Here is a 13,185-nt window from a genome sequence, read left to right as displayed (position 1 = left end):
TCCTTCTCATACTCTTCCTCATGTACATCAGGTCTGTTTACCCCAAAACATAATTCAGATTTTAGGAAAGGCATTTATTTTATGTTTACTCATGTTCAAGACATACAGAATCATGTCTCTAGAACCTGCTTTTATAACACAAAGTCATGGAACAGACAAAAGATGCTTCTCTTTGGGCGGGGCGGGGGAAGGGCGGAGGGAAAAAGTCTGCCCTGCAATCAGAAAAGCTTAGCTCTGACAGTCTGAAGACTGTTCTTCGTCATATTCATTCAACATTCATCTTCCATGATAACGCTGTTGCTTAGCATGGAAATTGGCTTAGAACTATCCTTACAGTTTTCTAACCCCCCCAAGTATTGGCAATACCTGTTATATTTAATAGGTTTATGGTTACTAGGTTCCCAGCGATTTGATCCCACCACAGAATAGTCAATGTAGTAACCGTACAAGTCCTCTTCGTGTTTTGGTTTATCCCATTGAACTACAACTGATGTTTTTGTATTCCTTGTGGCCACTACCCGACCAGGTGCAGATGGGACAACTAAGAAAGAGAGAAAACATGTACTATTATAAAATACATAAAAATAAAAGTATGGTGAGGTAGATGCAACACTGTATGCTTTTATTGTATTTAATCACTACCGCTATGACTTCTTTTACTGTGTTAATATTGCTGTATGATATATATTTTGGTACGTTTGTTTCACTTGCCTGGATACTTCTATATGTGTGTGTATAAATATTTTTATTTCTCTATTTGTTTACTTAGAGTAAACTTACTCTAAGCTATGAGGCTCCCTATCTGTCTGATTTTATGTAAGTTTTCTGAGTGAGTTATAGGAGAACATTCTTTCAAATATCAGTATGGATAAAAGCATACAGATATGAAAATGTTCTCTTTCAAGCATTCTCTCTCAAATAAGAGGCTTATGTATAGCCCCTGTAGCACTACTGCATCAGTAAGAAATGTACATAAACTGTAAAGGTATAATATAAGAGTTAAGAAATGCTACCTTCTGGTCAACTAATGACAACCCCAATTCAGAAAAGGCCAGCTTTTCAGGACCACTTTAAGCATATGTTTAGCTGCTGTTTAGCTAAACTTAGCAAGATGGATTTCACAGAAGCATATAAATGGTGATTGGAAAGGATCTCTGGGGATCATTCAGTCCAACCTGTCACTGAGAGTCAGATTGTCACCCACACTAAGATGGATTGTCAGTCACAGGTTTGTCCAGGTCTTGAAAACTTCTGACAGTGGAGATTTCACAGCTTCCCGGCACAACCTATTCCAGCATTGCACTATTGCACCTTTTTCACTGAGAGTAATGTGTTCTAAACTACAATTTGTGAACAGTTTGGCACCATCATCTTTATAAGTCACCAGACTAAACAAGCCTAGCTACCTCCACTTCTCTTCATAGGTCACAGCCTCTAGGCCCCTGGTCATCTTGGTTGCCATCCAGTTGACCTCTCCAGTTTCTCTACATCCATCCCTCTAAAGTAAGGGAGCCAGAACTGGAACTAGTATTCCAGGATCAACCTTGGCAGCACCAAGCAGAAGCAGATAAAGCTTCTTTCAATATGAACTACAGTTCTGCCAGTGTAGCACAATACACAGTTAACTTCACATACAATGAAAGTTCACTGTTGGTTTATATTGATCTACACACCCTGAATATGCATAAATAGAGACAGAAATATCAACATCTAAATAGAAAAGAAATCTTAGTTAGTAAGGGCCAACACACTATCTGTACACTATAAAATACCTATCTGAGCTTTCATAACATAAGGAACTGAGGCAGTGCCTCAGCCTTTCATGATAGTTTAAGAGAGGCATCCAGCACTTGCCTATTGAAGGTAATTTAATTTCCTCAGACTGATATATATCAGATGACTAAAAGCAGCATGAAACAAAAGTAAGGCAGCATTTTTTTCATTTAGTCTTTCAATCTCAAATTAAAAAATAATACACAGTACTGTACTTTATGTAGTAAGTCTGTAAGATCAAATGGGTTCAGTTTGAGGTAAAGGTACCTACACTTAGGAGTTTATTTGTAAGTGTCTACAAGAATTCAGTTACTCAAACAAATTCATTTAGTGCCATTTTAGAGCATCTGAGACTTCTTCATGGAGCTGGCAAATATGACTCAGGACATACCGAATACCTACAACTCTCTGAAATGGCAAACTGAAGGCATTTCAATAGCTACTATATGTCTGTTTGGCCAATTAAACCAACCCTCAGATATGTGGTTGGTAGAGTCCTGAAAATTATTCATTTCACCCCAGTGTAGACACTCCATAGCTAAGTGCCATGGGGCAACTTATGGCAACATCAGCCAACTTATCCTCCAGGCTCCAATTGCCACAGTGAGAGCAAAGACATCTAGAGGTCCTGTAGATGCCTACATGGAAACAACTAAATTTAGATGTTAATCGCAAACCGAATACTCTTTTACCACTCAATTCAATTACATAATATTAAGTGTCATTTTGCATGGCCTAGGATACCCCATCCAATCTTCTAGTTTCTTCTCAAGAGAGAAAGCTACCCATCATTCCTGTGTAATGTTTGCCAGCCCCATGAAGTTGTCTTAGCTACCCTCAGGAATGTCAAATGGCGCTATGTGCAGGCAACCAAAAGGAACCATGTGTGTCTGGTATATTTTAGCTCAGGTGGTAAACTCCACTTCTGAAAATACTCCTGCAGTTTCTCTTTAAAATAGCATCCTTTGCTTTCTCCTTTCAGCTATAGCTATGATTTATTCAGAATGTCTTGCATTAACCCCTAAGGGATAGCCTGTTTTCTGTACTAAGTGAAATAAATATGGTATTTTTCTTCCCTACCTTGGGGACTCTTGAATGGTTTAAATAATTTATATGCATTAATGAGACATCAAATCAAGAATACATAAAAGCAAAAGATGTTTTTATTTCATCATGTATAGTTACAGATCAAGCTAAAGGTGATGGATTATATTTTCTAAAATTATGGTAAACATTAAGAAGGCTATATCTATCAACATTTAGTGAACTATGGTATATCAGATACTGTAAATATTTCATATATTTCTAGCAAGTGTACTAGTAAGATATGTGCTGTTAAGGTGACAGTTGTCAATACATGGGGCTGTTACATGTGACCTCTGCAAAACTGCAAGAGCAAACAAAATATTTGAGCAACAAGATGAATAACCACTCCCTAAATTTTCACTTGTGTTTTTGAATGTGGCCCGAAGATAAACACTTCATTTTCATTTGGAAAGTTACCACTGAATATGCAGATGTATCTTCCCCTATCCCTGAAATCTACTCATCTGCATGCCACCAGCATTCTGTACCAGCAGCAATTTGCAACTTAGAATACTAAGAAAGAAACAAAAGGCTACCTTATCTAGCTGAAACTGTAGGGAATTAGGTAGTATATAATTACCTGAGCCAGACAATATAATTATCTAAGTTAGCGATTAACCTATTTTTTGACAAGTCACATTAATAGAGCACGCTGAAGAATGAATAACTAAAATTAGTTTAACTTTTTAATAATTATTGGTCTCAGCAAGGAGACTTGTGATCATTAGGAAAATGTTGGAATGTTTCTAAAATGTAGCATCTTGGTCTTTTTTAAATCTTTCACAGTATTGAACACCAATCGATTCAATTACTATTATTGTAATTATCCTAATCTAATTCTAAATGAGAGTTGATTATTTCATTTTTTTAAAAACATCAATTATATTTAATATTAATGTCTTACAATTAATGCCTTACCAATGGTATCTTGTGGTTGAATAGGTTCTGTGATTTCAGATGGATCACTGATGCCATGCTTGTTTGCTGACAAGACTCGGAAAACATATGATTTTCCTTCTGCAAGGTCAAACACTGCATAGCGAGGAGATTTTACTGCAACCTGTGCATTGACTCTTTGCCAGCTTCCACTGCCAACCATGGACTAAAAAAAAAAACAACCACCACAACCAAAAACTGTGAATCACTTCTCTGAACTGTCAAAAAATGAACATATTGCTGTATTGCATCCTGTCATGAATTTATTTAAGAGCTAAAGGAGAAGGATCATTCTCAAATGCCTCGCTTTAACATATGCAAATTCTCATGGCTCATGCATCCCATTACTCTACAAAAAGGTCTGAATATCTCACCGTCTCCCTGCCTGTCTAGACTTCAATATATGCACACTTGTACATACAGCTAGCCTTCAGTTAGGGCCATGACTGTCAGCTGTGATTGGTCCCAAAAGAATTAATCTCATGTCCTGCAAAACTCAGTTGAATACCCAAAGGTTTGGTATAAAGCAAGCAAGTCCTAATCCAAATTCTGCAGAAAGGTAGGGAGGGGGATGTTACTTTACTCATTGCTATATCTTTATGTATTCTGTTGAGTAAGGTCATGTCCCTAAAAGCATTCATCAAATGAAATAATTACTTTTGAATATTCTCAATGCAGCAACTGAGCTAATCATCATCACAACTGCACATGGAAGAAAGCCAGCAAACCACCACTCAGAGAAGTCTGCTGTCCATTAGGTTGCCCTAACTGTTGACCCAAAACAAAAATTAGTCATAGAGTCTTTCAGCAATTTTAGTAAAATCCAAGTGACCAGTAAACAGCTTAAATAAAATTTGCTTCATGCACAGAAAGGTGCATACAAATTAACTGTTTATAAAATTTTGGAACAGAGAGCCTGTGAACAAGACCTGATAGACTGTGAACTTCCTAGAGGAGGAACAGTGTTTCATGGGTGCTTAGAAACTACCCTGTATATAATGAGGCCAACTATAGATAAATAATAAAAACGTAAACAGCTGAAGCCTACATATCAAAATCTTTTTCACAGATACTGAACCCACCTAGTGTTCTCAGAAAAGAAGAAATAAAACATCCATTCTCTTCATAACAAACATATGGAAAAGATGAAATAAACAGTATTTTGACATATATTTAACTTTCTGACATGGAAAACATTAATTGTTACATTTCATTTGCACAGAGGAAAGAATCAACATCACATTTTATTTTGTAGTGTGATTTGATTTATATGTTTTTAAGGGAACATTGCTGTGCAGCATAAACTCACACACAGAATCACACAGAATGGTTTGGGTTGGAAAAGACCTTAAAGATCATCTAGTTCCAACCCCCCTGCCATGAGCAGGGACACCCTCCACTAGACCAGGTTGCCCAAAGCCTCATCCAGCCTGGCCTTCAACACTTCCAGGGATGGGGCATCCGCAACCTCTCTGGGCAACCTGTTCCAGTGCCTCACCACCCTCACAGTAAAGAATTTCTTCCTAACATCTAATCTAAATCGACCCTCCTTCAGCTTGAACCCTTTACCCCTTGTCCTGTCACTACATGCCCTTGTAAACAGTCCCTCACCATCTTTCCTGTAGGCCCCTTCAGGTACTGGAAGGCCGCAATTAGATCTCCCCAGAGCCTTCTCTTCTCCAGGCTGAACAACCCCAACTCTCTCAGCCTGTCCTCATAGGAGAGGTGCTCCAGCCCTCTGATCAGCTTTGTGGCCCTCCTCTGGACTCTCTCCAACAGCTCCATGTCTCTCCTGTACTGGGGCCCCCAGAGCTGGACTCACTTCTATTTTGTGTTTCTTGAAGCCTTTAAAAATTTGTTTTTATTCTTCAAGACTGAGACTTCTTTATTTGAAATAAATTAATTAGAAATTGTGCTTTTCTAAACTAACAGATGGTGGTGGAAAGCAAAAAACAAACATTCACCTATGAACTGACTGGGCTATTCATATATATAAGTTATTTATATGCAAAAGGATTTTAGATTCAAGTATTAATTAGTATCATGAACTTTTTTTTGCTAATAATAGCCTTTTAGTCCTCATTCTCACTTTCCTTCAGTAAGTTTGGCATTTAATTAAGACTTGTTTGTTCATCATTGTCATTGCTCTACACTGTTTCTGGAGCTATATAAATCTATTTCTGTAAAACATGCAGATGCATGTATTTTCCAATTCATACTTAGAATGAAATTCAACTACCCAAGTGTAGGTGTCCATTCAATGGAAATCTACATCTGAGCTTTTTACCTGGGCTATTTCTGCATATTCTGGAAAAAATTAGGTATTTTCATGCCTAGATGGTTCAAAATCCTTAAGTCAGCATGCTTGAACTGTATTGATAAGAGCAGATGTATACAACTGGGGATAATTACAAGGAAGATATGATATTGTATTGCATAGAAAGAAAACTAGATACTTATTTCCATGGAAAATTTCATTACTTTTCTTGAACATGAAAGGCAGAGTGGGAGAAACTATGGATGGGCTGGCTGGAAAATTTAACTAGTGACTAGACTTCACTTTACACCTATTGTTTCAACATCCAGCAGGTAATGGATGATGAAGGGTGTAGAGGTGGGCTGTAAAGGGCTTTTGAAGTGGAGATTTTGATGTGACTGCGAAGGAAAAGACAAGATGGGGGCTGCAAAAAGAGAAGTGATGTGAACAGAATGATTGGCTGGGAAATGAACGTTGGAGGATGTGCTGAACAGATGTGAAAAGGGAAAAAAAAAGCATGATAAGGGCTATCAAATATTCAAGATGCAAATTGAATGTATGGCAGCTTTATGGACAGTTTTAGCGCTGGTGGATCGTTAAGAGGGGGCATATGCTAGTGGCATAATTCATAAAAACTAAGTATAGCTTGGCATGTAAGAGTTTTAGAGGTCAGGTATGAGGCCAAATTTACCTACTGAAGTAATGGGGAAACTCTGTAGCAAGAACGAAAGATGATGACCTCTGGCTGTAATCCAACATACTTAATTTAGAGACCTGGCTCCCAGACAGATGTATCCACATTTTAGTAGCCTAGATGGGAGAAGAACAAGCCTCCTCTACTGTGACCACGGAAGTCCCCTGTCAAGTCAAAGGGAAGAAGGCGGCAGCCACGAAGACTACCAGGGAGCAGCCAACCTGAGACAGACATCTGCCTCTCTGTTGACTTTACAGGGAATAAATTGGAAGTGTCAGAGTATGGCAAAGGGTGCCGTAAGCCTGCAAAAAGGAAAGTGAGGATCAAATTATGAGTCACAGTTTATTCCTTGCTCTATCACAGGACTACCAGAAGCTTCCCTTTAGTACGGTCAGACTGCAAACTTCCAGTCTTGTCTGTAGGACTGTGAAATCTTAAGATGTTTCATTTCCATTAAACTTCTACCTTATACACGTAGTTTGTTCACATTTTAGACAGCAGTAAGCAAATAGCACAGGGGTATCCTTTTCCCCAGACCTTGAATTTCAATGCTCATTAAATCCTGTAATAAGACATTTGATTGTGCATGTTTCTCTAACACCGCATTTCCAAATCCTGTGAGATCTCAGAAAGTGTTAGTTTTACTGTCCATTCCGCAGCTCTAAAAATGAGTTGAATGTAATCGCACACAGCAATGAAATGCCTGACAGCCAAATGCCACTGTATAGTACAGTACCTTCTCAATGAAATACGTCAGTGGCTCCTTGCCACGGGGAACAGGTGGATCCCAGCTGATTACAACATATGTTTTGCTGATTTCTGAAGCATGTACATTGGTGGGAGGGCCTGGAATCTGAATATCGCCTGGAAGAGTAATAAATGTAGCAAGTGTCAAACAGCAGATTAACCCCTGGGTCAGCACTCATGCTACAGCTCATCTTCTTGAACTCCCACCCTGCAGTGCTATGCTCAGCTATTAGGGGCTATGATATCATCTGTGCCGTTCACTTGCTCTCTTCAATTAAATTTTGAGCAACAAAGCATCAGTATTAAGAGCTAGTTATTTACTTTTTCAGTAAAAGTTAAATATGCCCCCTGAAAACCTGTGCATTTGTCACACTTTTTTTTTTCTTTGATCACATTTGAATTACTTCTATCTGCTGGGCAGAATGCCTTGGAAAAAAAACCTACTCACTATATGCAAACAAGAGATATTCGTGATCAAAGACCAAAGTCTAAAGAGTCACTACGAGAAATTAGACTAGAAGAAGATATCTGGAAGGCACGTACAGTAAGGAGAAAAGCAGCTTAAAACAAAGCAGAAAAGAGGAAAGGAAGCAGAACCTATTAGCAATGTGTCCTGTAACATGATGGTATTACTATTTGTACAGTCTAAAACACTTCTAAAAACTGGGGATCACAGACATAAAATTATGTCACCAGCCCTCTGGTGACACCGTCAGTTGGAGTGGCCTGAAACCCCTCTCCCCGCTCACCCTGGAGGGTTACCAGGAACGAGAGGCAGGACCTGCATACCCTGGGCCAGGCTGGAGGAGTTCAACGTGGCCCTTTGTGGCCACGCTCCCCCGCTGCAGTGAGAAGCAGCCGGTTTCGCTACCCGAGGAATTACAATGGTGTAAAACAGCACTGGATAGCAGGGGCTTGGGCCTATGATGGACCACTTCAGGTACAGCTACACAGCCCTGAAGAAATTTCCTCTCGGTAATAGGTCAGAAAGTGCAACTCAGCAGATACCTACAAATATTTTATTTTTATGGCTTGCAAGAGAGAAAGCAAAAAATTTTGTTCTTTTAAGGTTTATTTTGTGACTTCTCAGGCTAGCAAGGAGCATATATCCTCTAAATGCTTAGGATTTGACATTAAAAAAGAGAAAAATGTTTCAATAATAAACTGTAAATCATGGAAGTGATGTTTTAACAGTTTATAAACATCTGTAGAACCAACCAGGCTCAAAATGTACACTGAAGTTATGTTATCTTACACTTTTCCCAATCGAAACCAGACTTTTTTAAAGCAAACTGACACATTCAAAGAAGATTTATTTTCTCTCAGTGCTTTCTATATTTGATTCCCTACAAATACACTTTTTCTTTAAGAAAAGCACATGAATAAGCTGAGTTTAAGACAAAATTGCTGACATAGAGTCAAGAAAATGACAATAATCCTTCACAGCATAATGCATAAAGTCAAAAGGTTTCCAATTGTTTTCACATAACTAAATCTCAATATGTTTTCTTACATCCTTGAAAACCCCAAAGCTGAAAACATTTGTAGTGATATAATATGATGGTACAGCCTGCTCTCTCAGAATGCAAAGTGATCTTTTTTGATCCATTTGTGATCTATGAGATCACTTTTTCAGAAGTGGTCTCCAATCCTGCGGATTGAAGTAATGATCTATATAAACAATGATATTTGGATATTCATACTCCTTTATTAAATACGCACATTCGTGTAACAGAAATCCAAATATCATTATTCATGCCTATGCTAGAGTGGCCATTTAATGCTTCTGATCATTCTCAGGCAATCCTGAGAGCAGGAGTACGTTCTGTGAAGCCACACAAGACAAATGTATTATAATCCTGTGATGCAATTCTGATCCTATAATACCCATATCAATTCATTTAGGGTACCATTGTAAAAAACAGAGAAACATCATCTGTCCTGCTCATACACTGGGAAAACCATTTAACGTCTGATTCTCCTTCAAACTACACCTGCTCTCAGGTGGTTTCTCTTTTAGTATGTTATTATTGGACTTACAGTTTTATAACCTTTGTGGAAGAGAGTAGACAGACTTTTTTTTTTTTACTACTGAGCCATTATAGTTAACATTTTTGACAGTTTAAGTGAAAAGATCATTATCCAAGGCTAAAAAAAATCACCACATATGCAAAAAACAAAAATCAGAAAAAATTCAGGCTTTGTATCAAAAGTTGGCAGTGATCTCTTCAGTTCTCCTGAGGAAAAACAATATTTAGTGTATAACCTTAACATTAAGAACAACCTCTCTATTCAGATAGATATACTAATTAAAGAATTGGGATGGATTGCATTTTATGAAAATGGAAATAACTTGCTCTGATCATCAAATTCAGTCCAAAAAAGCTGTATTTAGCTCCCAGAAGGACTGGAAGAAGGGAAATGTGGGCAATCAAATGCAGCGTTCAGCTATTTAAACTCAGCTTAGCACTAGCCAAAGCAAAAAGGTGAGGAGATGCTGTCAGCACATAATGAAAGTAGAGCTGTTGAGAGTGTGATGTTCTCTGTCCTTTTAGACCTCACCTTTTACTTGTGTTCTCTCAGCCCTGCAAGCCAGAATATCTGTCTTTATTTATTATTATAAAGAGTTTGCTCACTAGGTGGATTTCTTTTCAAGCTATATTTCTAATTATAATGCTAAATTCCTGGAATATAAACAGATGGACTGAAATCATAGAAACGCTACTTACCTTCAAGGTCATCCTTACTGATCACAATCTTTCGCCCTTCATCCACATGAATAGCTGTTAATCAAAATATTCAATTAGATTCTTGATCCAGTTTAATATATTTACAAATTTTGCAAATTCTTGTTCATCGCCTGTTCAAAAGCCCGTATACCTCTATTTCTATAACCCTGTTATTAAATCTTTCCCCAGATGGAGTCCACTCAAAGTCATACACCAGCCCATTCACTTCCATAGGAAAACAGAGCATGATAAGACAGTACTATTTAAAGATGTGCTAAAAGGCACGAATCATAGTCACAGTAGATGGATTCAATTCTGTGGCAGATTAATAAACAATTGTATCACGAATTGGACTTTTGTTATAGGAATTAATCATAAAGCTAATGGAAACACAGCATATTCAACTCAGATTTTACAAGCAACGCTGGGGCAGTGCTCTGCAGTCTTCATAATGAGTTTAATTCCCCTCTGAGTAAAAGGGGCACACGAAACAGAAGGTGTGCAAGTACACGATATACGGAATCTGCGCAGGGGTTTAAGACAAGGCTAAATCAATAAAAGTACTCCCCAGAGCAAGCCAGCTTACTCTGTTCATGGAGGAGCTCTCGTAAGGCTCCTTTGCAGTCTGCAGTGGCCTTGAGCACAAGACCAGTTTTCAGAAAGAGTTTGTTCATTAGATTGACTTTTCCGTCTGCCAGAAAAGTCTCAATATCACAGACCTCCCAACCTGTAGCACAGGGACTTTGTGCCAGTGCTGGCACTTCACTGAGAAAAAGAGATGTGGATGAATACAACAGTCTGTGCGCCAGTTAATTCATATGACAATTTCTATTTTTTCTTTAACTAAATCAGACATATTCAATACCCTTTTCAAAAGTTACTACCAGCAAATGTATCTGAGTGTCCATCTCCCAGTGCAAATGATACAAGCTTCCAGGGCATATAATCTCTTTTCAAAACATTGCTCCTTGTGATAATGAGTGTCTATATATAAAGCTAATCAAAACCAGCCATAATTGAGATGGAGTCCCCAGGTCCTGCCAAATTGCCTGTATGGACCTTGCCATTCCAACTACATCCCCCACCTTGAAATTAGTGAGCTATTCAGTCAAAGGAAGAAATAAACTCTGTTCCTTAGGTGCACTAAGCAAACAGAATCTTAAAATAAATTTAAAAAAAAAATATTCAACATCTGTTTCAGTCTTGCATAACTTACTTTGTGTTCTCTCCAGGTCAACGGGGTCAAGAGCTGCAACTGGTTCAGAGACTCGAGAAGGCCTGCTAATGCCAGCACTGTTCACAGCTCTCACACGGAATATGTAAGATCGTCCCTCGTAAAGACCAGTCACAGGATACTTGCAGATTTTTACAGGAGCATCATTGCACTGGACCCAGTTTTCCAAACCTACTTCACATCTTGGAGCAGCAGAAGACAGCATTTATCAGTATCATCCCACAAAAAATTTACACCATCCTACACACACTAAGTCAGAATCACAGAAGTCATCCTCACTAAATTGAGGAATTGAACCATACACCTCATTAATGAAAGTCACACAATTTATACATTCTTTCCTCTGATCAGGCAACCAATTCCCACCTTGCTCATATTTATTCATAATGCAATTGCAAAGGTCATTTTTCTTGCATGGTTTTTGGCCTTTTCAACTCTCTCTGCTTCTCTTCCATTTGGTTCTCTTCCTTGTCATCTAAAGAACAAGTTATTCACTTTTATTTTTAATACGCATCTCCACAGAACATGCTGAAATTGCAACATTCACCTAATCTTTTCCATCTCTTTCTTGCCATATTTTTAGGCAAGCATCTTTGTGCTTTTCCCTCCAACAATGGTTGGGGCCACAGACTGTAGGAGTCATCAAGAAGCAGAGTGATGTCGTCATACTGGCTCCTTTGTGTGTACACATCTGTTTTGTGTCCTACTACTATAAACTTTTGTGGAGAAGACTGCCTTTTGCCCTGACAGTACCAGGAAAAATAGGTTTATGATCAAGGACTCCTTGGTGCTGCAGTAATCCAAGCAAAATGTCAAAAGGCACAGCTGACTAGATTATATACAAAATAGGTGAAATAATACTCTCATGATCTATGCACTGCACAAATTGGATATAAATGGTAGAGTCCCCAGGGCTTAAGTTAATTTCCTCATACTGACTGCTACTCATAAGCCAACATTTTCCAGCAATTCCCAGACAGTTGTATCTGAACTAGACCAAATTACAGGGTAGAAATAGCAATGAGCTGCAAATGTTGCTTTTAAGTGTAGAGCAGTATACATTACAAAATCATTTCAGTAATGTTTTTGCTGACTGACAGTTTCAGACACTAAGGATCAGACGTTCTGCTCTGCTACAAGGGGCAAGCATGCACGTCAGTGGAAGAGACATGCAAAATAGTGCTTGGATCCCCTGATCCGGGGCTGCCGGCACTGAGCTGAAACCCCAGGAAACTGCAAAGCGGACTGGAGGAGAGAGGACTGCCATTCTGATTCAAACTACCAGCTCCTGGGAGCCCCTGCCTTGAGCTCCTGGTGTACCACAGTTAACGCAGAAATAAAAAGATAATGTAATAATTCCTAGATTTCAGCTTTTGCAGTATACAGATTAAAAAGACTAAATCTAATTCAAGATGCCTGTGGATTCTGGCTTCTATAAATTAAATATTGCCAGGGCTCATTCTCTGATTTGGCCACAGCCATAGTATTGAACATTTTTAGTGTCTGATAAAGTGTGGCTGCCTGAAAATGATTACTGGGAATGGCCCCTGGCCCTTGCTAACTCCCAGACTGTGCCCAGAATTGCCTGGGAAGGTACTAGATCATCTGGGCTAAAAGTTTGCCAGTGAACAATCTAGTAATTTAATACAGTAGGCAACTGAGTTCCAGTGCCCGGGGTCTGTAAAAATATATCTAAAGAACCAGCTTATTGAAGAATATAATGGTTTGG

The 13,185-nt window shown here is 38.6% G+C and overlaps 1 protein-coding gene across 5 annotated transcripts in view; it reads right to left on the bottom strand.

Moving 5' to 3' along the window:
* MYOM2 (myomesin 2) overlaps positions 1-13,185 on the bottom strand; it is an 85,472-nt gene that overhangs the window by 41,400 nt on the left and 30,887 nt on the right. For all 5 annotated transcript variants that reach the window (XM_054820650.1, XM_054820651.1, XM_054820653.1 and 2 more), the window contains exons 12-16: positions 11,439-11,638; positions 10,223-10,276; positions 7,483-7,610; positions 3,778-3,961; positions 367-541 (exon numbers count right to left, since the gene is read on the bottom strand). In XM_054820650.1, coding sequence (XP_054676625.1) covers positions 367-541; positions 3,778-3,961; positions 7,483-7,610; positions 10,223-10,276; positions 11,439-11,638 — 741 coding nt within the window. The remainder of the gene's footprint in view (positions 1-366; positions 542-3,777; positions 3,962-7,482; positions 7,611-10,222; positions 10,277-11,438; positions 11,639-13,185) is intronic.

The sequence above is a fragment of the Grus americana genome, chromosome 3 (genome assembly GCF_028858705.1).
Source record: "Grus americana isolate bGruAme1 chromosome 3, bGruAme1.mat, whole genome shotgun sequence".
Taxonomy (NCBI): Eukaryota; Metazoa; Chordata; class Aves; order Gruiformes; family Gruidae; genus Grus; species Grus americana.
Note: the sequence above shows the minus strand (reverse complement) of the source record. Positions and strands in the feature narration are given on the sequence as shown.